Source organism: Aethina tumida, chromosome 3 (genome assembly GCF_024364675.1).
Source record: "Aethina tumida isolate Nest 87 chromosome 3, icAetTumi1.1, whole genome shotgun sequence".
Taxonomy (NCBI): Eukaryota; Metazoa; Arthropoda; class Insecta; order Coleoptera; family Nitidulidae; genus Aethina; species Aethina tumida.
This window is the reverse complement of record NC_065437.1, coordinates 21,480,274-21,505,603: the sequence shown is the minus strand read 5'-3', so window position 1 is coordinate 21,505,603 and position 25,330 is coordinate 21,480,274. Positions and strand designations below refer to the sequence as shown.

The window sequence follows — 25,330 nt, the reverse complement described above, 5'->3', positions numbered from 1 at the left end:
TGCGCAAAATCCCTAAACTAAATGTAAAAATTAATGAATATACATGCATGTCTTTTTAAATTAAATTTAAACATTTAAATAAAAATAAAGTAAATTATACATTATTGACATTTAACCGTTGTTAAATATCTTTCAACATTTTTTATATTTATAATAAATAAATAATTTACATTTCTATTTATACGTTATTGTTAGGCAACTAATGTTACAGAATATATCTGCACATTTATAAAATATATAAATCAGTTAAAAAATGTAAATAATAATGTAAATAAACCAAGAAAATTTCTTGATTGAAATCCCAAAACTGACATACTTAAAATTTACCATATAGAGTTATCCCAACTTTTAAGTGGAATCAATAATTATGTTAAAGTGAGACAGAGTGAACCCATCAAAACAATCTGTTCCAAAACTAAAAATAGTCAGACAAAATTGAAAACAATGGAACAGAATACAAATACTTTTGTTTTAAAAATTAGAAGATATGATCTCACTGGTATGCACATAATAGAATAACTAATTTATAATGCGAATTATTAATTTCAGATAATCCTCAAGAAATAGAAAAAACTATACAGTTGAGCCCTAATACAGAATACGCAGTATTGAAGAAGCACATGCAAGATATTTGTGACATTAACCCTGAAACCAAAGTTTTTAAGTTAAGGAACAGTCAAGGTGTGCTAATTCCTCTCTCGTTTTTACTTGACAATGACAATAAGTAAGACCAACATAGTTTACAAGCAAAAAATATGAAATGCATAATTTTAGGTTCTTCTATGTTGATGTAAACAATGTATCTTATGTTGGTAAGTTTAAAGTGATATGAAACGTTCTCAATATCAATGATCAATAATTTTAGCAAATACAAATGCTAGTTTATTGCAAGATGCTTATGTGGATGCCATACATCACAAAGTAAAGACAATTGAATCAAGAATAGCACAGGCTGAATTACTATTGCCTCAGCTAGAGTGGAGAAGGCAGTCTTACATGGAAGAAGTGGTTAATGGATTGTCTTCGAAAGTTAGTTTCTTAAACAGAAGATTTGATGAATTGTTGCCTCAATTCATGTCCAAAATACCTGAAACTGCTTCTTAACGACAAATTAGCTTATAATTTCTGACCAAAGAATATGTTATTTTAATTATATCACAAAATAACATACTACATCATAAGAGAGCATTTTATTAATAAAAGTTTAGTTTTAAATATTTATTGTACTCACAATTAGTAAAATGAAACATGCAAGTATTCTTATTTAGGAAGCTAAACATTACGTCATTACGTTCAACAGTATATTCTATTCTTAAAATCAACTGTGTAGTTATGAAACTAGATTCTTCATTGATGAACCATAATTTATTGTTAAAGGTAAAAATAAACTCAAATAATAAACGTTTTATTGAATTTTTTTATTTTAAAACAACAAGTAAAACATGGAATCGCAAATATATAAAAAAAATACAAAAGAAAAGAAAGCTTTGTTTAATTAAATAAGCAAGGTACATCAAATCATTATAATAAAATTTGATCACAGTTAGAAATTTAAACATCTTTATTATTTACAAAAAATACAGTTTTTAGGTCAAATTCTGTTTTAATTATATATGAAATAAATAATAACAAAGGAAGCTTTGGTGATTTGGAATGAAGTGTTCTAAGAACATACAATACTGATTTAAATAAATATTTCATGATTTAACAAGTTATAACTGAATGCAAAATTATTTTCTAAAATGGACGTTTAGTCAAAATTTATATCAGTTATACATTTAATATTTTATTAAAAAAATATTTTCCATAAATTATAATAATTCATAATAGAATATTTTTTTCTTTGTACAGTGCGTTTGCGCAAAATTGAAAAACTATAATTCATTTTTACTCAAATTGAACCAATTAATCTAGGTGTTTACTATTAATAAGTATTAACAGTAAAAATAATTAACATTTAATCGCTAGACGAAGAATATTAAAAAAAACCTGTAATCTTTAATATCCTTCACTGGATCTATTTTTCGGATGTATTTTACTGGGTGTGGAATGCAAATGAGTTTTGCCTTTCATCTCTTGAATTTTTTTGAAATTTTCACGGAAAGCTTCCTCAGAGGGTGCCTCATACTCATTTAAATGTTCATGGTGCCTCTCTTTAGTTAACAATTTCATACTGAATGTATCATTTGAAATCCGTCCTTGCTGGGCGCCTCCAATTTCAATGTTGTAAGTGTTTGCAAGCTGCAACGACGAAATGAAATACCTCACCACTTCTTTGGACGATTTTCCTCGAACGACATCTTTAAATTTCTTCACCTCATTTACCTCCATATTATCGATGATGTCTGACCCATAGGCATGTATGTCGAATTCGGCATTTTCGAGGGCCTGTAATTTTGGTGTAATCATCGACTTCCAATTTTTAATGTTAATTCGCGATTCTTTTTTAAGAGCTTTCAATCTTGCCTCGTTGCTTAAATGTGTTTCCGCACAACCGTCGCCGTAACTGTCAGAGGCCCTCATCGTATCGTCCAAGTCCAAGTCAAAATCATTGTCGACCGATACACCGATTCCTGAATCTTGAGACGCCTTCATAGTATTTCGAGTTTCCGAATTCAAATCAGGCGAATATAATTCGTCGTTTATGTCATTAATATGTTGTGATGAATTTATGTCAAGATGTACGTCAACAGGACAGCTTGTCACATCATCAAAAAGATCCGGAGAACCTAAACAATCATAAGTGTCATCGATTTCGTCCTCAACAAGTTCGGGGAATTCACCTGCAACAAATTTATTAGGTCCATTTCATAATTAATTAATACAGTCAGATGACAGAATTAAAAAAAAATGGTAAAAAAATTCGTTTAAAAATTACAAGAATTCAATTTCAAACTAATAACGCCACTTTTAGAACACCCTGTTTATAAATTATCGTTTCAATAACAATCTTATTAAACCATATTTACAAATTACATACCTTCATCTTCCCCCAAATTATAATTTAAATAATAGAACTTCTCAAACTTGCTCATCTTTGTTGATAGAATAGGTTGTGCTAGCTTCTCAAGTTGTTTCTTGGACGATTTTCTTCTTTTTGCATTCTTATCTTGTACATCTTGAATTTGTCTTTTCTATAATTTAAGTAATAGAGAAATACATTTTAACAGCATTAATATACACATGCATAGATTTTATAAAATTATTTAAGTTAATATAAAGGTTTTATAAGTATTTTTTTTTAAATTGGTTAATGCATTCTTCAAGACGTTCTCTTTGGTCCTTCTTTTCTATAATATTAAAAATACAATTAAAAATTAAAAAAAAATAATAAGAGAACTTTTAATATGTAGAAAGTTAAGAATTCCATTTTAGGTCAGACAAAAATAAAGTAGTAGTATTATACTTACTTTGTTCAAATTCTGTGCAGGTTGAAGTTTGCTTGTATCAGGTTTTTGTACTATTTTGCAGGTCTCTGGATTCATCTCTGACATAAATTTTGCATACTTTTTTCCTCTATTTTCTCGCGAACTTCTCCTAACATCCAACAGTAATGGTGTTGATGGATTGGTAATTTCTTGGAGGGATTTTGTCAAACAGGACTCCTGCTCTGGTACTACCATGGCAGAAGAATTATCATCATTTTGACTGTTCATTTTATCAACAACTGACAATTCAATACCTTCATCGTGAACACTAGATAATTCTGTATTTTCACATTCAACGGACATGTCAGATTCGTGAAAGGCAGAATCATCGAGGCATTCGGTAGGTAAATTTAATACATTCAATTTCAGTTTATCACCTCCCTGGTTTTTATCACAGGACATATCTGCTTCATAATTTAATGGATGAATTGTTATGAAACAGTCTTCGGATGAAGACGAGTCCACGTTTGTTATATCAGGTGGATGGTCCAAATAGTTTAATCGTTTCTCGGCTTCAATACATCCACCAGGGTAACTTATCCGTCTTAATTTTTCAATTACCAATGCGTCGGGGAGCCGCTGGATATTGATAACAGTTTCGGCCGGACACAATTTTTTACGTCTTTGCACTATTTCCAATGATAAATTGTCCCTTCTAGCTGTTATGTAATCGTGAACCCAGTTTTTAAGATCTTTCTCATATGTACTTCGTGGTACGTTGCAGTCGATATCTTTGTCCAATCTATATCGAAATATTAAATCAAGTTCCGTTCGTACCTTTGTTATCAAATGAATATCAGTGGGCTCGTTAATGTAATTTCTATCACAAATATCATACAGAAAATTAAAATCCTTACAACATGGCCACCTATCCATTTTAATATTAGGCTCTTCATAAAGCCTGTCTGCTTCTTTATCATATATTACAAAATTATTGATCAGCGAGTCGTTCAATTTATTTCTATAGAACAATCTACTCTCGTACGTCCTTTCTTCAACATGCATTGGGACACTCCAATCTAGATGTAGGTTGCCATCACAAAGGGCATCAGGATTGGATATGTCCTTTTTAACAAGAAAACTAACTGGTGCGGTCGCTTTAGGCAGCTTAAGACGCCGCTTCTTTCGTCGATATCGATTGATTCTTTCTTCCAAATTGTTGATTTCTTCCACATTTTCAGTTCTGAAACGCATACAATATTTTAATTTAAAATTCTCTTATATAATTTTGAATAGTAAGTTACTCATAAATTAAAACAACAAATCAACAAAAGATCCAGTTAATATGATAATATAAATTTCAAATTTTTATATATTAATTTCAATAAGACACAAAAGGAGAAAGTGTACATAAATTGTAAAATAATTAGATAAACTGAAGCATGATTCTATAAGTGTTTACTGATAAGTGACCTTAGGTTAACATCTTCAGTAAAACTATAAAGATACAATATAAATACAATGAGGTTACAAAAGAGTTTTTAAAATGTGTTAGGATCTACTATAAGAATTGCAATAACTAAATATTATTTTATACTAAAATTAGATAACACATATACCTATATTCCCAAAATATTCAATTATTTTGTTATTTGTTTCATTCTCAGAGGGATTTAATTATTTTATTAAATAAATTTGCTTTCAATGAGAAAAAATAAACATTGCACTACAGAGAAGTGGAAAATGTAAATGCTTCAACAAAATGGTTTACAATGCTTATTAACAAATATGAAACAACACACAACACTAATACAATAAGAAAGACCCCTAGGTAAATAAAAAATTAATCATACAATATCAGAGTGTCTAGTAGAACAATCAGACATCATCTATATGAACAAATTTTTCAAGGATATACTTTTAAAAAATGTATTAATTATTGTCCATTATTTTGCCAAAATGATAAATTAATGTTCTATGGAACAAGACTAGATGAAAAATACATTGTCTTCCTCCTAATAAAAGTTTATATCTCAGATACACTACAAATATAAAGTAATTTGATTGCATTTTATTAGTGGTGTGCATTTTCTAATTATCTTTAATAAGGATATGTGTGCTATTTCTTTTTTAATGTTAATAATAATCTTTATTTTTATACATATTTCACAGAATTAAACAGAGTTAAATTTTAGGGAACTCTTGAAACACTACTTGAATAGCTCAATATTAAATAAATTCGTTTCTAATTTGTCTAATTAGAATTGGAATGATAGGCAAAAATAGAATATTCACGCATAACAACCTGAATATATTTCTATTTAAAATTACTTTTACTTTTAGTTAACTGTAATAAATTATTCAGTACTTCAAAATTATCTCTCTATTTACATAATTATCTAGTAATCTGCAAATATCAAATGTAATTTTTAATGCACAAAATATATAATTAATATTAAAATTTCAAGTAATATTTATTCTCTGAATAAAAAACTGAGAATTTTTGATTTTTGAGTAATTATTAAAATGTAACACATCATGATTTAAAAATATATATGATTTTTAAACAATAGATAATGTAAGATAATTTTATAAACCTTTATGAACCTTAAATTAGTTCAAACAAGTATTATTTTAACTTATCTAAGTCTTAGTTTTTAAACTTTATATCTACTACTTGTAAATTAAACTTCTTACTTGTCATAAGAGATCATCCTTTCATGAAATTCCAACACATGATCCCAGAGCAGGTCAACTTTCTTGCCATATAACTGAGCTGCACTTTGAATAACCAAAGAGGCCTCCACAAAGTTAACACTGAATATGCCATTTCTTGTATACTCCTCTGTATCATTGAGTTTGGCAATCAACACATCTAATAGCTGAAACCAATCACATGAAAACTCAATCGAACACACATGCACAATTTGATACCTCACTGAGCCCAGCTTCTATTGTGGGATTTTTATTCAATTTTTCATATGACTTAATTATCTGGCCCAGACACGAGTTGTAGTTGATTTCCTCCTCCTCGTCCATGTTCTGAAGTGCTTGTATAACCTGTCTTTACTGAGAGTTACACCACACACTGCTCTGACAACGAAAGTTAGGTCCACGAAACTATTCGGACACAAGAATATACAAAGTTAATTTGTACGTGTATGTTTTTTAGTTTTAAACAAACACAAGAACAACAAACATTGGATAAAAAATTCGTGTGTTTTGATGCACTCGGCGTCTTACGCATGCGCATTGCCATTATTTGGATATTTTACGGAAATTATTCGTAAATTTGAGTTAAATAAATAGTTTTGGAGCCTTTATTTTGTTTATGTGATGCCAATGCGCGATCTGAGTTTGGATTTGCCGGAAATGCAATGAAATATCGGTCTCCGAACAAGGCCCGTTTGAGATGTTCGGAGCTTCCCGGGACCCAATGTCCTTGAAATAGAGATTACTTCTGAATCTGAAATTAGTCGAATGCGAGTCGAAAGAAGTGTTGTTTACTTGCCAATGAAATTTGAGTATTGTTGAATAACAGTCGTTCGGTAACAGTAAAGTGCATTTAACAGTGTGAAAATGGGTGGTGGATGTTATTCTTGCACGGCATGGCTGTTTGTTTTCCTCAACTTTATATTTTTGGTAAGCAATCCGGAATTATAGAGGCCATATTGCCCTATTTTACAACAAAAGTGCATTTAATCAATAAACATAGAGGGAATTTCAGGGTATACTTCCGTGTTTATTATATCACGTTAATTTTATTTTTATTTAATCGATCGTTCTTGTTTTATGAATTAAATATTTTGATTGGTACTCTAATAGGAAACACATTCGTGGTCCTCCCACACATTTGTTTACGTTCTTTCCAGTTCGATAATAAAATAGAAAAAAACATCCCTGACGAATATCAATATGATTTCATTAACAAATTAGTAAAGTATTAATTTGTCATTACCTTTGCCAGCAACTATTCTTAATAATTAAGATGGAACAAATTTGGTAAAGATGTTAATTTTTCACTTTTCTAAACATTTGTGGTTCATATCTACTAACGAACCTTAAATGCTAATGAATTATATCATTATCAAACAGATACTTATTAATAATTCATTGGCATCTATGAATAAATAATAAAATGAGCGCATACATTGTTACAAACGAAAGGAAGAGTTTGCTGCTAATATTTCTTATGTTTTTAAATAAATTTACTCTTATCGTACTTTTGCTTTCGCTGAACTGTGGTTACATTGATAGAATTATATTTTAAATTTCTGTCGCTTATTTTTAGATATGAAGCTTCAGTTTCTAAATATAACTGCTTTTGATCATCAATTACTTATTAGTATTGTCATAATTTGACGTGTTACCGCCTGTTACATTAAAACTATTAATTGAATAATGTGAAATTATTAATTTCTAAAATTAATTTATTTTTGTGACTAATATATTACATTTACCTATGACCAAATTTTCTTGTTATTTATATTTATGTTGTTGAGATGTATCATATCTAAATAGGATAATGATTAATAAAAAAATAGTTATTTGTTTTTAATTATTTTTATTTTTGTTTATATTTTATAAAGGATAATTTACGTTTTTTCGTTTATACAGTGAGCGTGTCCCTCATAAAATTTGTATTTTTTATTCGATTTAAACAATTTTTTTTCAGTTTTTAAGTACGAAAATATGTATCAAAACCAAAACTTACTGGATAATTTTTTAGACATAAAAATTGTAGAAATCATACTAGCAAAAATCTAACTACTCCACTGGATTAAGCACTGGAAATATGTATACACAAAATTTTATAAAAATATTATGCATATTAATAATGCTATGAAAAAATTAAAAATCATATTCCCTTTATAATTTTTTTAATCAAGTAGTCTATAAAATAAATTACTAAAAATAACATAAATTATCTCATTTTTCAAGAATATTGGAATATTATATTAATAATACTATGCTTATATACTAATATTTTTAATACCCAAATTTTATTAACTTCCATCAATTCACCGTTCTATTTAACGCCTTTAATATCTTTTTCGTAAGTTGTTACATGTATCTTGTTATGGGGTAATTTCCGCACATGAATCATTAATTCTATCACAGAAACAAGGAGTATGAGTAAGTATAGTATAATTAGTTTAGTATTATTGGTGTAACATTCCAATATTGTTGAAAAATAAGATAAATTAGTTAATTTTCAATTATTATTATTTATATATTTATTATAAAAATAAATTTATAAGAATTATTTTTTTACAGAATTTTGAATACGCACATATTTATGAAATTTGGTATATACCCATCCTGTGGAGTAGTTAGATTTTCTAGAAAAAAATTGGAAGTATAATTTACTAAATTTCCTTGACTAAAAAATTACTAGGTTTGGGCCAAAAAACGTTACATTTTGTCTATAAGTACATTTTTTAATGCTTTACAATTGAAAAAAAAAAATATTAAAATTAGACAAAATTCTATTTTTTCGTAGATTTTCTATTTAATCATAATTTTCTCATGATGTCCTTTATTTATTTTATTTGAATAGAATAATATTCATTTTTATTTTTAAAATGAAAAAATATATATTAATTTAGCCTAATAATAAATAGATATAAATAAAATAAAGATTATAAAACAAAATTAGAGTATTTTCTAATAAAATTTAAGGTTTCAAAGTGTGCTGCGTAACGTTTCTCTTTTCTATTTGTGGCATACACTCTAACCTACTGATAAAATGCAGATGTTTCATCTCCCTTGTTGAGACTACCCGTGCTTCAAAACAGATATGATTTTACAATAGTAAAATTGGCACTTATATTGCTTTTATTATTTTGTGAGGATAATGTATGCATTATTAAGTGTTTGACCTGACCTGCCGCTGGCTCTTACTTGATATTTCTTAGGAACGACCCTGTCAAAAATGAACATCTGCAATACAGATAAGTCATCCACATCTGGCACTCTTTTAAAAGTGCTATTTCAAATGTTCCCTTTTATGTCAGACGAAACGGAAATATAACACAATTAGATATGTTTTCTTAATGCATTGCAAAGAAGCAACGCCAATAAAGTTTTTTAATGCTACTTCAGTTGTATATTTCGTTGAATGAATCATTAACACTTACATAGGATGAATTTTATAAAATTTCTCATTAGTTATCATCAAATAGTACAAATTAAATTATTTTCTTATAGTTCTTCTTATATTTAATAGATTTGAATTCTAATTAATAAGATTATTCTAATTGTGCCATTTATATATCAAGTCAAATTTTATAAATATTTTGTCTGTTCTAGATTGATTTAAGTAGGAGTATTGTTATAAATGTTTTGTGAATCATTCAATTATGAGTTTATTTTTAATCATTCAATATTGCGTATGATGTCACAATTAATTATTATACTATTAAACATCATTAAAGAAGCAATTTTATTTTTTTTAGGAACTTAATCAAATATTATTAAAAATACATAAATTGTTATAAATAAGTGAATATTTACATGAATAAGTTTTTTATATTCTCTAAAATTTCGTCTTATTTTCAGATATTTGGTGTTGCTGGAATAGCTGGTTCTATTTACATGCTGGTTGACCCCACATTCACGTTCCAACTTACTCAAAACCCCGGAGATGCAACTATTTCACTAATTATTTTATTAGTAGCTTCAATAATTCTGTTCCTCGCCGGAGTAATTGGAATCTGGGCCACCCTAGCTGAAAGGCGATGGGGAGTTGTTATGGTAAGAATTTAACTTGTAAATATACATATAATTAATTAACATGTACGACGTTGTGTAGAAGATGGAGCATCTACCACTTTTATTTTCTACATAGATCAAAATAATTAAAAAACACATTTTTTTAATTATTTTTATTACATACATACTTTTACTTTTTAGTGCTTCTGTTTACTTCTCATTATCGTCGTGGCGGAGATTGCTACCGGAGTTTGGGGATATATCCATCGCAACGATTTAGAAACTCAGATTCGTATAAACGTACAGGAGACCGTCAAACGCGATTATCGTTCCAACAACGACATCAAGGCTCTCTTTGATACTTTCCAAGAAAAGGTATTTTTCTGTTAATTACGACGTTGTTTCATCAATAATAATTTTACTTTATTTACTTATTTATTTAGTTGGAATGTTGCGGTGCTGATAAACCCAACGACTGGATGAACACCGGCGAGATAAATCTGGGTATATCTAACCCAACTAGCACCTACTCTATTCCCGAAAGTTGCTGTCGCAAAGGCATCAGCGATGAACGTTGCCGACTCGCCACTCAGAACTTAAAAATAGGCAGCCCCATCGATTCCGACACCATCTATGACAAGGGTTGTTTCACGCTCATCGTCGAATGTCTCTACGAACACATGAACATAATTGTTGCGGTGGGTGGAGCCGTACTTATTGTCGAACTACTTGGGTTGATATTGGCTTTGTGCATTGCGTTCTCGATGAATCGTACCAACCGTTATAAGGCCTAAGATTAAGGAGGAACAGATTTATTTTCAAGAGTTTGTATATTTGTTTTGGCTTCAACGTAAAATTCGTTGATTATATGTTGACATTTTTGGACTTCAACTTTCTAAGCTCTCTACATTCAAGAATTGAAATTTATAAAATTAAATTTTATATTCGACGATTGTCCCACTCAGATTACTTTAATATTATATTTTCTGAGAAAAATATACCAAAATATATATTCTATATTAAAATAAATTATAAATTTACCTTTGGAATGTGTACAAATTTTATTGTGCCATATATATTTTGCGCATTTACTGTGGTATTGTGCATAGTTGTAGATATTCTCAATTAAGTCGAATCGCATCACATTTGGGTTATTTGATATTAAAGTTTTACTGGCACAAAACTTTCAATTTAAATCTACATCAATAATTAACAAAATGTGGAAAAGTTCGGACCTATAAACAAGTCGTTTTGTTTTTTATTGACGGTAGAAAAAAATATATGCAGGGTGTACTTACAGACTGGAATATTTCTCATAAAATATGTATCATTGTTGACTTGAATATGTATCTTGTGTCCATTGTTTAAATATAACAAAAAAACACCCTGTTATTCGTCAACGTTGTTTAGGTAATTATTATATTATTTATACCTAATCAAATCTAACCATAACTATTGACTGATATTTATTTAACATTTAGATTCTCTAATTTAAGATAATTAACATATGTTGGCTGCCATTAATATATTCTAGAGATTCAAAATATTACATCTAGCCTGATTTAATTGCTCCTGGTGTAACATTCCATCTTATGGAAAAAATGCACAATCATTGATTGCAACTATATAGTGGGAAATTGATGTTCTAGAGTAACTAATTTAAGTGCATGCAGTTTAATATATTTCCCTGTAGTATATTATCAGTGTAACCAAAAATAATGTAAAATTTCTAAATTTTTAAAAGTAAATTAATTCTTTCTTCTCTTATAATACGTTTGTCTTTAAGGTGTGTATTATTTTACATGAAAATTATATATGTGGGGTAAAATATGGCTGCAAAATTTAGAAATTTTACTCTCCTTTAGATTTGTTCAGGGGCACTCACAAATTCTTGTTACACCATGTTGTACCATATAAGTAGATGTTGCATATCGGAAATCTCACTGTATCTAGTTTATAACAAATTCTGTTTGAGACTGTAGTTGTGCCAATATACAATCATTTTAGTATATTGTCATAAGTAATTTGTAGTATTAAATATTTACATTTCACTATATATTCTATGAGATGTCTTTATAACTTAGATGATTTATTGTCTCTAAGTAAAATACAAATAAAGTAGTCCAGTATAACTGCGGTTTTACAATAAATATATACGTACAACATTCGAATCTCTAGTTTTTTTATGTTTATTTGATTATGTTTTGTTACCATAAACCTTTTCGAATAAGGTTGTGAAACTCGAAACAGGAATTGTATGTAATCTAATATTTGCATATAAAGTGTGTATTTTTGGTCAAATCAAATATACTAGGATTAAGGTTGAGCTGCAAATTTCAGGTATTTTTGATAAAATGAGAGGTGTTAGATATATAGAAATATGAAATTTGCAGAGGTGTACAGAATGTTATATTTGTTTTTTTTTTGCGTTAAAACCTACTAACATGTATTTAGTCTTTTTTAATGTCATTAATTTAAATATATTTTATTTTGTTGTTTTTATTTGTGTTGTAAAATCAAATAAATCTAAAATCAATGTGCATATTTGTTTTATTCATTATTACTAAAAAAATTATTGCACAAAAATAATTTTATTATAAGTTAATAAAGAAAAATTTTCCTCCTTTATATATCTAGAAAATGGATTCAAACATTTCAAAAAAATAATTAAATTAAAAATAAATAATTAAATTTATAAAAATAATAAAATTGAAAATTTTGAAAATGTCGGCAGATAAGCAAAAAATAATTTTATTATATAATATGACAAAAATTAAATTTATACCTTTTAGAAATTATGACTAAAATTAATATCAGCAAAATTTCGCTTTTATTTTTGGACTTTTTTTAAAATTGTACCATTATTAAACTAAGGTCAACTTTTTCAAATAATTATTTTCATTAACATTTAATATATATATTATCCACCAAAATCAACTGTTTGAAGACTGCTGCCCATTATTAATAAAAATTCTATATTACCTGTAAACGGTTAAATGATGTTTTAATAGTAATATATTGTTTAAAAATGTATTATTTATTAAAAATAAATATTTTTATTTGAGTGTGTATTCGTAAATTTCGTTTGAATTGTTTTTAACAATTGGGAGCCGCTGACGTGTCGATGTAACGTTTGAAAGTATTCGATGTAACTAGTCCCAGGGATACCACCTGAATTTCCGCTTCCTTTCCGTCAAGAACCGCAGCCATGAAAGCCAAAGGAGAGGTTGGTTTCTTATTTTTATACAAAATAATGTGTTTTAATCAACTTAATTATATTAAAATGTGTAAAATTGTATATTATCAGTGCCAGTGTATCGTTAAAATATTCAAATGACCGGATTATAAAGGAATTGTTACGTTTTCGATGTTTTCTTTACACGTGCATGCCATGTTGTGACCGTGTTTAACTGATGTTTATATATTTTTGTTTTAGTTGAAGGAGTACGAAGTTATCGGGCGCAAATTGCCCACAGAAAAGGAGCCCACCACTCCTCTCTATAAAATGAGAATCTTCGCTCCCGATCAAATTGTGGCGAAATCTCGTTTTTGGTACTTCTTGCGTCAATTGAAGAAGTTCAAGAAGACTACCGGAGAAATCGTCTCTGTTAAACATGTGCCCGAAAAGTCTCCAATTAAAATTAAGAACTTTGGTATCTGGCTTCGTTATGACTCTCGTTCTGGTACACACAACATGTACAGGGAATACCGTGACCTCAGTGTATCTGGGGCTGTGACCCAGTGTTACAGAGACATGGGAGCTCGCCACCGTGCTCGCGCCCACTCCATTCAGGTAATTTTAATTGTTTCATCTGCTTAATGTTAATTTCATTGTATATGATTTTTGCTTAATACTTGTAATTTACTTGCAGATTATTAAGGTGGAACAAGTTAAGGCTGGTGACACAAGAAGACCACAAGTCAAACAATTCCACGATTCGAAAATCCGTTTCCCACTGCCGAAACGCATCCAACATAACTCCATGAACAGATTCTCTGTTCGTAAACCAAGAACATACTTCTTGTAATATGTTTAAGAAAATAAATTTATAAACAATTACATTTTGGTTTAATTTACCTTATAGTTATTACACTCTGTTTTATTAATATAATTATTAATTTCGTTTTGAGGGATAGATAATGAAAATAATTTATGTATGCAGTTTGTTATATAGATGTTATAATATTCCTCAGCTATATAAAAGTTACATTTGAAACAAATTGTAAATCTAAAAACTTTGTGTTAAATTTTTATCAAATATAAATATCAATGAATATTGTCACCAGTTCAGAGTTAAATTACTAATCCAGAGACATTCCTAACATTACAATTAATTGAGAATATACATAATTCTGCAAAGAACACAAATTATTTTGAAAACTGATTATTCAGTGACCTCAAAGAGAGAAAGTTCTGAAGATTTAATCACTTCAAATGGTTTGGAAAGATTTTCATAAATAAGAACAAAAAAAGTTAATTCAATAGACTCCACTACCTAGTTTGTCTTCAATAAAATATAGTCCAACTTTTGTCTATAAGCAAACTTTGCAACAAATTAAATGATTTTGAATACTACAAAATAACTAACAATTAAAATCCAGTATATACAGACATAGTATGAATTGAATTAATATGGAATACCTATTTTATTAAACACCAATGCCTGTTAACAAATTTATTGAATTAAATATACATTAGGTACAATATACTACAAATGTTGATAAACAATTGTCTTAATCTCCACGAATGGAATCCAAATAATCAGCTGCTTGGCGATTTTCTCTGTAATATTTAGCTAAAACTGGTCTGTAGTAATATGCTTGATAATCTCTTCTTTCAGCCATCTTCTGTCTGATTTGTTCCTCTACTTCTCTACAAAACAAAATTTTTCATTGTCAGCATAAAATTGTATAAATAGAAAGTTACCTCAGCTTCCTTTTCTCTTCTTCCACATACATGTAGCATAAGTATTTTTCATATTCTTGTTGTGGATTAGTGAATACATATCTAGCCAAGAAACGGGAAATTGGGCTCTAAAATAACGCTGATTAAACAATTATTCTTACCGATTATTATAGTAAAACTTACTCTGAAGTATTCCCAATATTTTGGTTCATATCCTTCTGGTATTTCTTGGAGAGTAGCAGGCCCAATAAAGACATTAGCATAAAGAACTCCAAGTCCACAAGGGATGATACCCAACATCAAATAGAAGTGCAACAGATCTTTTGTTTTATTCCATTGCCATCTGCTTGGGCCCAAAGGGAAGACCTTGTGGTCTGACATGGGCCGCTTGGCCACTGAAAAATTTTTTTAATTTATATCATGTTACATAATAATATTTATGTAAAATAAATACCGACCAGCATTTTTTAATGTTACGTTACTAAGGTTCACCAATGGTCTTATTTTACTGAATAAGGCCATGTTTACCAAATAATATTTATCCAAGAAGTATAAACTGGGGCCTTCAAGCTTCTGTCAGACAGTGGTCTATTCTATTTATTCTACTGTCAAAAAATTGAGGTTGTGTACCATAACCTTTCAATAATGAAGATTAATTTTAAAAAAATAAAATGTTGAGTATGTCGATAATGTTTAAAGCTTTAGTGAGTAGGATTAAATATAGAACACCAAGGAATATAAATAATCAATTATATTTAAGGAATATACGCAATATAAGTATCTCAAATGGTAAATAAAATTGTGCCTGGTTACAAGCACATTTATTTTCAAATAATATAATTTAATTAGCACACCAAATTATTTATGAAATTGGATATGTATTTTATTTCCAAAATAAATCTTTAAAGTTATTATTATTCTAATAAAAATATCAGATATCCAATATCACTTTTTACTTAAAATTTTCTGGACTATTTTATTAATTAAATTTAATTGAATTCTATAGAATTTTTAAAATATTCTAATCAGATTTAAAATTGAGTTTTAATTTTAATGTAATTATTGTGAATTAATTTTAGTTTTACTCCATGGTGAATATGAATGGCAGGATCCCAAATCTGAGGATGAAGTGTATGTAAAATTTTAAACTTCAAGTAACAAAAATAAAAAATAAATGTTTCAGTGTAAACATTACTATTGTTCACAAAGATGGCACAAAACAACCCATTAGGGGCAAAGTGGGGGATAATCTTCTATATCTAGCACATCGATATGAAATACCTATGGAAGGAGCTTGTGAAGCTTCTTTAGCCTGTACCACATGTCATGTCTATATTAACAGTGACCACCAAGATGTTCTTCCAGAAGCAGATGAAAAAGAGGAAGATTTGTTAGATATGGCACCATTTTTAAAGGAAAATTCACGATTGGGTTGTCAAATTATATTAAAAAAGGAACTGGAAGGACTTGAAGTTCAACTGCCTAAAGCTACAAGAAACTTTTATGTTGATGGTCATACTCCAAAACCACATTAATTTAAAATTTACTTGAAACTGTAATGTTATTAGTTTTGTAAATATGTATAAATAAACATTAATAGTTGTTACACATGTTATATATATATATATCATGGAATATTTTTCTAGTAATAATAGTACTCCTTTTTAAATTTTAAGCTTTTTCACATTTCAATACACATAAGTAAATAATTTTTTTTGAACCAGTACATTGGTAAGAATTTTAATACTTTTTATTTTATCTCCTAATAGTCTAAATCAATTCAGTTCTATGATTTAAAAAAAAAAAATACTGAGATTAATAATAAAAAGAGTAATTTTTCATTTCAGTAAAAGATTATATATACATTTGTTAAACTTTATGTTACTATTTATTCATAGAATGTTATAATCAGTGGTAACTTGGCGCACTTAAATCTAAGTTATGGTAAATATATTAGTCTAATTAATAATATGCGATACTTTAACTTAAATTTTAAATTAAGAAAAAGGCGACTTTGAATCAAACAGGAAAGTATAAGAATACCATAATTTAAAATTTTTAAAAATATTTTGTCAAACACTTTAACAGTTGGTTGCCATGCGTATCTAATATCAGACTAATGTTTGAAAATTGTTATAAAAAGTTTGGGTTGTTATATGCAAAAAGTGTTGTTATTGAATGTACACTGGACATCGTATAATCAAAGTTAAATATGGCCCCGGTAAACCGACTCCGTTCGTATGGAAATAAGAACACTTCTATTCTTCAGAAATCCCGTTCAGTAAGTGTTTTTAATGATTTATTTGCTAAAAATATTCAAAGACGGTTAAAAAGAAAGCCAACAAGACATGAAAATATTGTTCCTGAACTGCCACCAAGGACTACACCAGAATTAACAGTTTTTGAAGACACTCTACATGTATCTACAGAAGACACATTTGACAAGTTAAGGAGGGGACCAATTTCTAATAACGTTAATATAGTGGATTCTTACCATCGTATCCATTCATCAGACAGTGACATTTCAAAATCTAAAATTAATATCAGCACTAATATTGTTGAGCCTTCAAAAACAAATATAGTACAACGAAGAAAAAGGCCCAGGAAACAGAAACCTTTGTTGGTGGATAAGACTGAGGAAATTGCTCCAACATTACCAGATGAAACACCAGAGTCACAGAGAATTGAGGAAAGTTTAGAAGTGGTATGCGAAGCTAAAGACAAAATGTTAAATGTGACTCCGATGTTTCCAAAACCTAAGAAGACTGATAAATCTGACATATTTATAAGTAACAGTAGTTTCCAACCAAAGATATTCTCTAGCACTCCACTTATAAAAAGGCCTAGCAAATCACAAAGATCTCTAAGGGGAAGGCCCACACAATTAAATGTAAACAATAAACTTCTCCTAGAGGTGTCCTATGGTGAAATACAAAAATGGGATATAAAACCACCAGAAATTCAGTCATTTGATGTACAAAAATCAGTTGTATTTCCACAAATTCCTAATTCAGTTGAAATTGTAGACTTTGAGTGTTCATTTAAAGAGTTTTACAAATCAGAAATTAGTACAGATAAATTAATTAATGTAAGTAACAAAACCAACTCTCCATGTTCTTTCAATAAATCTTTAAATGTATCAGAGAAAGTGAAGAGTCTAAAAAGTTATAGTAATCAAACCAAGAAAAACTCTATTAATAGCACAATTAATAGTGGATATGTACATAAAAAATATAAGAAAAATGTAAAATTAAAGTCCCTGATTGTTAAGTTACCCAAAATATGTATAACTGAAGGCAATAATGAGCTTACTAGTAAATTTGAAACGAGTACTATGGATTTATCACAGTCACAGATAAATGATCCTATTGCAATTACTCCAAACTGGAGAAATAGCATGCAAATATCCACAAATGAAGTTGAGCAAAAGAAAACTGACAACTTTGCCACACTCTCTATTGATATACATAAGAATAGTTTTGAGAAGACTTGTGCATTGTTCCATAATGCCTTTAACAGAAACGCAGAAGATTCAAAATCAGAACAAAGTGCTATAACTAAGAGAAAATATTCACGCAATAAATGCTCAAGTTCATTACAATTAGATGATGTTTCAATCTGTGGGGACAATAACAATAAAGTTGCTATTTTACAACCATACATAAATCTGACATTACATAATTTTCAAGACAAATTTAATTTTAGTAACGACAGTGTGTTGCAACAATCAAATGCACTCTCATTGCTTGATCTCAGTAAATTTGAATTAGAAAAGTGGAATGTTCGACAACCGATTATAAATTTGACTTCAAATAATTTTGATCACTTCTATAAAAACAACATAATATCTAATATAGATTCTATAAATAAAACATGTAATCAGCCAGTCATAAACTTAACAATACACAATTATGAACATCTCTTACAACAAAATTATGAAATATCACATGATGATGAAGAAGAAATGGTCACCAAAGAAAAATATACTAATGCTGGTAGCATTACCATAAGTTCAGAAGAGTGTAGTATTATAAATGTTTTAAACACCCCTCAAACAAGAAGTAAAACAAGGATACAAAGACAAACTGTAGATAATTATAATTCCTCCACAGAAGAATCAAGAAAATTACTACAACCGAAATGGGCAGGGGATGATAGTAATTCCACTGAAGAAGAATCAATAAGAACAAGAAACCAAAAACAAGAAAGAAATTATAATAATTCATTTACAGAAGAATCAAGAAAATCGCAAAGAACAGTAGATGACCATAGTTCTTCTATAGAGGAATCAAAAATAGAATTTGAAGCTATTGATAAGAGTATAATTAAAAATACTTCGTCTCAACTTCACAAACGACGTAGGCGTTGTTTCCAGCCAATACCAACTCCACGTCAGTCACGTATATCTAAGAAAATCTTTAATCAAGACAAATCAAATCATTCTTTAACTGATTGTCCACCCGAGTTTGAAAATGATTCTTCTGACAAGGAGAACATTTCGTGCCATGCGATAAATAAAAACAAACTTGAAAGTGCCGGATCATTTTCAAAATTAAATGGTCAAGGTGAGTTAGAAAGTAAATCTATTCAAAAACTTGCCGAAAAGGATAATGAAAAAGAAAATAGAATATTAACCGACAGCACTATAAGGCATTCTTCAGTTGCTAATGAAAAGGAAGTTAGCGTGGATGAGGATTGTTTTGTGATTCCAAAGAGTACTTTGACTAAAGTTTGCCCCCTGAAAGCGGGAAAGTCGTGGAGAAGATCCTACAGTCAATATAAGCGAAGCAGCACCTTATTTACCAATGAGTCAAAGCCGAAAATCTCGATGTTTGGTAAGTTACAATTCATGTAATATCAGTTTAAATTTGACACGACCTATAGTTTTTATTAGCAATTACTTGATCCAACATTTGAAAAGTGTTCTACACAATTGTTACAATAAGATGAAAGCACTATGTAACTGATTGGCAGATTTCTTAGTTTTATACAATATGTTAATACTCGTAGAAAAAATAGATAAATTTTACGAAATATCTACCAATTTTATTACTTGCTTTTGTTTTAATAATTTTATAAACATGCTATAAATAGTAACCATGGTTATAGTGTTATTTTCGTTTATATTCAATTAATTTTACGTCAGTGTACGTCACGTAAAATTTTTGTGTCTTTTAATTAATGTTAACACATTTCCTGACCCTAGACATTGAGTTAAATTGCCAATGTTCGGACAACGAATCTCTACATGTTTTTGGTCAACTGATTGTGATCTGGACGAATTTTAGTAATAATGTTTTTCCAGAACCCACCAGGTCAACACAAAACGCTAACAATGTGTCATCAACGTGTCGCTTCTCTATCAGAGTGATACCCATATCCGTTAAACTTTCCAGACGGACATCGATTTTGGAATCTTATGCTCACACAAGTATGTATAATTTTTTTATTCATTTTTGATTTTATTTTTATGTAGTTTTAAGACTGGGTTGTATGCTTAAGCAAATTGTTGGTTGTTTATACTTTCATAAAACTCCAAGGACACAAGGAAACATTACAGGCTGAGAAATATTTTTTGGTCAAAATCCTAAAACACGTCAAACTTGTCAGAGAAACAACTTTATGGCAAAAAGCGTAGCCCCAACCTGCAAATTTTTGCAATTGGAGTGGGGCTCTATATATTGCCTTAGTCTGTAATGTGTAACGGCACATTTTTGATGGTCCACTTTGTATAGTGTGAATCATTTGAAAGAGGGACTCCCTCATAAAATTTGTATCTTTTGTCTGATTTTAACAATCTTTTTTTAATTGTAAACTATGAAAATATGTACCTACAGGGCAATTGAAGAAATTATACTAGCAATTTTTTTATAGGGAATCTAACTATACCACATATTAAGAACATATTTTGATGCTTTCTTTACAATTGAAAAATAAGTTTGTCCAAATAGAATAAAAAAATACAAATTCTGTGAGGGTGTCCCCCTTTCAGATGGGCCACACTGTATATTCTTGACAATATTTAAAAATATATTACATTCTAAAGGCCTAGGAAAACAAAATTTGAAAATAATTAGGGCATACCAATATTTTACATGTTCTAATGTAAATATTGATTATATGTTACACTTGTTTCAGAACTAAATATGCATATTTCTATGAATGGAAATGGAAATTATTGACTAAGAATTAAACAAAATTGTGTAATATTGTTAATAGAATAGAATCATTGTCTTCGACTTTTTTCGTGTTCTTGCATTTAAAATTTATTCAACATACATCCTAAAATAGTAATCTGCAATTAATTGATAAAATATCAATTTTTGTATTTGTATGCACAACCTTCATTTTGTTCTGATAATAGCAATAAATTATTTGCCACAATCCATTGAAAAATTATTACGCCTAATTTTTTTCCAATCTCACAATTACTCATGCTAAATTCAGCGAAATTAGAAATTACTAATAAATGAATTCCCGATGTGTCCCCCACCACCTCTCATGCAACAGGCCAAATTCGAAAAATCAACCAATCAGGGACCCGTTCGAAGTTCACGTGATCGCGTGGCTTTTAATTTACGTGTACGTGCGCAAAGCACGACCATTTCGAACACATCTCGAGTTGGCAGTGTTTTGGCAGCGATCGTTTCACGTGCGTGCCGTCTGTACTAAGCAGTGAGTTTTAACTGCGTCGTTTTAAGTTGTTTCTCGAACACTAATTTGTGCGTCGAAAGCGAACTTGTCCTGTTGCATGCATCTACGTGGGGAAAATACCGACGACCATTGTCTGAATGTTGATTGTATGCCCTATATCGCCTATGACACTGCACCGGGTTATGTATCACCAGGTATCATCGAGGAGCGCTTGGAAAACGGTGTCAGGAATTTGTCGATAAATCCGAGGAAGTCGCAATTGCCGAGATCGCTGTCTGTCGTCACCGCCAGGGAGGTCGTATTACGAAGATGCGGACAAACGGAACCATTACCATTCGAAACATGTTATCCCAACAGGTGAGTTAATTTTTTTCATTACAACACTCGATGAAATCTATGAAGGTACGCCATATAAAATCTTATTTGTAAATTTTAACTAAGTTATAAACGGCAAGGTTACTAAGGTTATTTCAAATTAAGGCGGATAATAAGAGAGCAGAAATTGCAAACTTGCATATGATTAATCATTAAATATCCTTGGACTCTCAGCGATTACGTCAAAGATTAAAAAACATACCCTCTTTTTTTGATTTGCACGTTTTAATGTTAGATGTCAATTTTACTTTCCTATTCGAACTTGTCGGAATATGTAATTATTCTAATTAAAAAAGATGTGTTCACGAAACTTTTTTTAACAATTCCATGTTAATTTCTCTGAAAATGAAAGTTCTAACTTCACTAATTTTGTGTTCCAAATTAAAATATGTTCAAACATTCGGATTCATTCATTAAAATGTTATAATATTAATCTTATATTTGTATAAAGTAATTGTAAAATAAAGATTAACAGTAATTTCCTTTGTTAGTAACAGGAGAATATTCTAATTATGACAATTCTCTGAAAGCGTCATTAAAAAGTTATAAATTCACCATTGTTTGTTTCTACAAAGTGTAAATATAGGAAAGTTTTGTATACAGAGTTACAATAATATTTAAAATGTGATTTTAATGTATACAATAACACAAGAAACTAAGAAGAAGCAAAATGCAAATAAACTTTAATGTTTCTACTAAAACTGTTATTTATATGGCGCCAATAATAGTACTCATTGCTCTACTTTCTGACTGAAATAAATTCACAATTACATTACAAATGTTGGTCACAAACTTCAGAATATTGAAAGAATAGACGCCGGATTATTCCGTTACCTTAACAATGACTTACAATAAACGTTACTCATGCACTTGGACTAAATGTAAGTTCTAGATTTGTTTACTGTACTTTAATTTGGAACCACTACTTTAGAAAATGTTCCACTAGGTTAGTTGTATGTAATTCATTAAATATGCACAACATAAAAACTGTTGTTGCAACAAAAATACAAAATGTTTGCGAAACAAGCGTCACACAGTGACTCATAATCAAAAATAAATTCACTTGAAAAATGAATATTTCCTTGTTTCACTTTTAATTAATTATAATATACTTCCTTGAAATAAGAAAAATATTTGTTTTACATATTTAATTCTTTAATTAACATAATACAGACAAATAAGCATATAATTAGTTTATTTTCTATACATATTTAACACTTATTGTAATATTCAAGTTGATTGAAAAAGTATATTTTAAAATAATAGCAGTGGAAGGGGATTCTAGGAGTTTCGTAATGTTGCAACCGTTACGATGACCGATGTACCTGCCAATAAGAAAGTGAACGGTACTATAGAAAGTTTATCCAATTCAAATAAATTATATTAATGCCAATATAATGTATAATATGCTCTCCTTGTCTTTACATCACCACTTATGAAATATGCACCAGCTGAGTAATGTGAACTCTGTATGTTGGACTAATCAATAGGAAAATATTTCAATGTTGATAATAAAATGACTCAAGTTTAATTATTCATACATGCATCGATAATATTATAATAGATATTATAAAATAAGATATTTTAATAAAGGAAATATCACAAAATTTGTACGATTTGTAGTTATTGATATTTATTATTAAATTGGAGTGTTTTATACAAAATTTATCTGTTATAATTTATTATACTTAATCCATTAGATTAAACTGAACTCAATTCAATCATAAATATTTATATTTCCTGGTATTTTTATCAGACAAGGTTTAAATATGAAGAAAACATTATAATCTAAACAATGGATTACAATAAAATCATGAATTCTCAGTATTGTGTGCAATGTTTTTTAATTTTTATAAATAAATATTTACTTTACGATTATCTACAATCAGAATAAATGTTTATGACCTTTTTAAAATGGCCAACGTCAATCATGAGTTCGTAAATATTTATAATCTGTTTTTTAAACACAAAAATAATAGTCATGACCTTTTTTAATTTTCGATTTTTATTATTTCAGTATCCTACAGAATTGTCAGAAGATCGGAGAGGGCGTTTATGGCGAAGTGTTTCTGTACAAGAACACAAATGGAGGCACTTCGGTGATGAAAGTCATTCCTATAGAAGGCGACCTAATAGTTAACGATGAAAGACAGAAAAAATTTGAGGAGATAATATCTGAAATTGTAATTTCTATGGAGTTAAGCGGTTTGCGTCATAATAAAAAGAACAATACTAATGGTAAGTTCTTGTTACAAGTACCTAGATTTATAAGAACGTATAACAAATAATACAAACACAGAAATGTAATATACAATTTATTAACTTTAAATTTTTTGCAGGATTTGCTGAAGTACAGAAAGTGAGATGCGTTCGTGGACGCTATCCTGAACGTTTGCTGGACTTGTGGAGCCTGTATGAAGAAACCAGAGGTTCTGAAAATGATTCCCCAGAGATTTTTGGGGAGGATCAGCTATACATTGTCCTCGAACTAGCTAACGCGGGAAAAGATTTGGAGGCTTACATCTTTAATAACGCCCAACAGGCTTACTCCATGTTTAAACAGGTGATTATTTTCACAATAAACTATAAATTATATAGATTTTCGAAATACTTACGATTTGTGTTTTGATTTTAGGTCGCATATACTCTTGCGGTAGCTGAGAACGAGTTAAAATTCGAGCACCGAGACTTGCATTGGGGTAACGTGTTGTTATCCACTGTGGACCGGCGTGAGAAACAAATTTTTAAGCTGGATGGTCACAATTACGAAGTAAATACATACGGGGTTTCCGTGGCCATAATCGATTTTACTTTATCGCGCATCGAACACGACGGATGCGTCATTTTCAACGATCTTAGTCTTGATCCGGATCTATTTACTGCCGAGGGGGACTATCAATTTGAAATATATAGACAAATGCAAAAGAAAAATGGGTAAGTTAAGATTAAATTTTTATAATACAAGTATAATGAAGTATTTTTTTGTTTCAGCAACCAGTGGCATCATTTTGAGCCTTACACAAATTTATTGTGGTTACATTATATCCTGGACAAGGCCGTAACCATATTACGTTACAAGAACAAAACGTCTAAGCTGCACAAACAATATATTACCAAAATGTGTTCTATAAAAAATGATATTTTAAACTACAACAGCGTTAAAAATTTTGTCCTGGACATGAAATTATAGTACAACCAATAAAATATATATTTACGACACGCTGCTGGCGAATTTTAACAGTTTTTTAAATATATTTGAATGTTTTACATAGTTTTATATTTATTGAATATAAATCTTTAATTTCCTTGCAGT

At 29.3% G+C, this 25,330-nt stretch overlaps 7 protein-coding genes across 9 annotated transcripts; 5 read left to right on the top strand and 2 right to left on the bottom strand.

Annotated features, from left to right (window-relative positions):
* The first annotated feature begins 299 nt into the window (after window positions 1-299).
* LOC109599466 (uncharacterized) lies at window positions 300-1,408 on the top strand. Its single transcript, XM_020015472.2, has 4 exons — window positions 300-499; window positions 550-724; window positions 775-812; window positions 866-1,408. The coding sequence occupies exons 1-4, from the start codon at window positions 445-447 to the stop codon at window positions 1,102-1,104; spliced, it is 507 nt and encodes a 168-aa protein (XP_019871031.1). The 5' UTR covers window positions 300-444; the 3' UTR covers window positions 1,105-1,408.
* A 27-nt stretch (window positions 1,409-1,435) lies between these two features.
* Window positions 1,436-7,345, bottom strand: LOC109599449 (uncharacterized). 3 transcript variants are annotated; one of them, XM_049964231.1, is made up of 6 exons: window positions 7,327-7,345; window positions 6,303-6,488; window positions 6,066-6,250; window positions 3,411-4,611; window positions 2,981-3,134; window positions 1,436-2,783 (listed from the first exon to the last, which is right to left on the bottom strand). In XM_049964231.1, exons 2-6 carry the CDS (start codon window positions 6,405-6,407, stop codon window positions 1,999-2,001), a joined length of 2,430 nt encoding a protein of 809 aa, XP_049820188.1. In that variant the 5' UTR covers window positions 6,408-6,488; window positions 7,327-7,345; the 3' UTR covers window positions 1,436-1,998. The 3 variants fall into 3 exon arrangements, with proteins under 3 accessions (XP_049820188.1, XP_019871015.2, XP_019871014.2); XM_020015456.2 differs by lacking the exon at window positions 7,327-7,345 and having other exon boundaries at window positions 3,411-3,616; window positions 3,683-4,611; window positions 6,303-6,656; XM_020015455.2 differs by lacking the exon at window positions 7,327-7,345 and having other exon boundaries at window positions 6,303-6,656.
* LOC109599462 (CD151 antigen) lies at window positions 6,798-12,622 on the top strand. The gene is made up of 4 exons (XM_020015469.2): window positions 6,798-7,010; window positions 9,930-10,124; window positions 10,284-10,457; window positions 10,526-12,622. The coding sequence occupies exons 1-4, from the start codon at window positions 6,948-6,950 to the stop codon at window positions 10,874-10,876; spliced, it is 783 nt and encodes a 260-aa protein (XP_019871028.2). The 5' UTR covers window positions 6,798-6,947; the 3' UTR covers window positions 10,877-12,622.
* A 601-nt stretch (window positions 12,623-13,223) lies between these two features.
* On the top strand, window positions 13,224-14,142 carry LOC109599452 (60S ribosomal protein L18a). Its single transcript, XM_020015458.2, has 3 exons — window positions 13,224-13,308; window positions 13,519-13,875; window positions 13,955-14,142. Exons 1-3 carry the CDS (start codon window positions 13,291-13,293, stop codon window positions 14,108-14,110), a joined length of 531 nt encoding a protein of 176 aa, XP_019871017.1. The 5' UTR covers window positions 13,224-13,290; the 3' UTR covers window positions 14,111-14,142.
* A 601-nt stretch (window positions 14,143-14,743) lies between these two features.
* LOC109599473 (NADH dehydrogenase [ubiquinone] 1 beta subcomplex subunit 5, mitochondrial) lies at window positions 14,744-15,587 on the bottom strand. Its single transcript, XM_020015479.2, has 4 exons — window positions 15,447-15,587; window positions 15,172-15,383; window positions 15,010-15,116; window positions 14,744-14,955 (listed from the first exon to the last, which is right to left on the bottom strand). Exons 1-4 carry the CDS (start codon window positions 15,508-15,510, stop codon window positions 14,817-14,819), a joined length of 522 nt encoding a protein of 173 aa, XP_019871038.2. The 5' UTR covers window positions 15,511-15,587; the 3' UTR covers window positions 14,744-14,816.
* Window positions 15,588-15,638: 51 nt separating this feature from the next.
* LOC109599474 (adrenodoxin-like protein 1, mitochondrial) lies at window positions 15,639-16,594 on the top strand. Its single transcript, XM_020015480.2, has 3 exons — window positions 15,639-15,777; window positions 16,068-16,119; window positions 16,172-16,594. The coding sequence occupies exons 1-3, from the start codon at window positions 15,660-15,662 to the stop codon at window positions 16,521-16,523; spliced, it is 522 nt and encodes a 173-aa protein (XP_019871039.2). The 5' UTR covers window positions 15,639-15,659; the 3' UTR covers window positions 16,524-16,594.
* Window positions 16,595-17,184: 590 nt separating this feature from the next.
* Window positions 17,185-25,322, top strand: LOC109599472 (uncharacterized). The gene is made up of 7 exons (XM_020015478.2): window positions 17,185-19,823; window positions 20,294-20,419; window positions 21,837-21,999; window positions 24,035-24,255; window positions 24,357-24,580; window positions 24,653-24,951; window positions 25,009-25,322. The coding sequence occupies exons 1-7, from the start codon at window positions 17,201-17,203 to the stop codon at window positions 25,205-25,207; spliced, it is 3,855 nt and encodes a 1,284-aa protein (XP_019871037.2). The 5' UTR covers window positions 17,185-17,200; the 3' UTR covers window positions 25,208-25,322.
* Window positions 25,323-25,330: the final 8 nt, after the last annotated feature.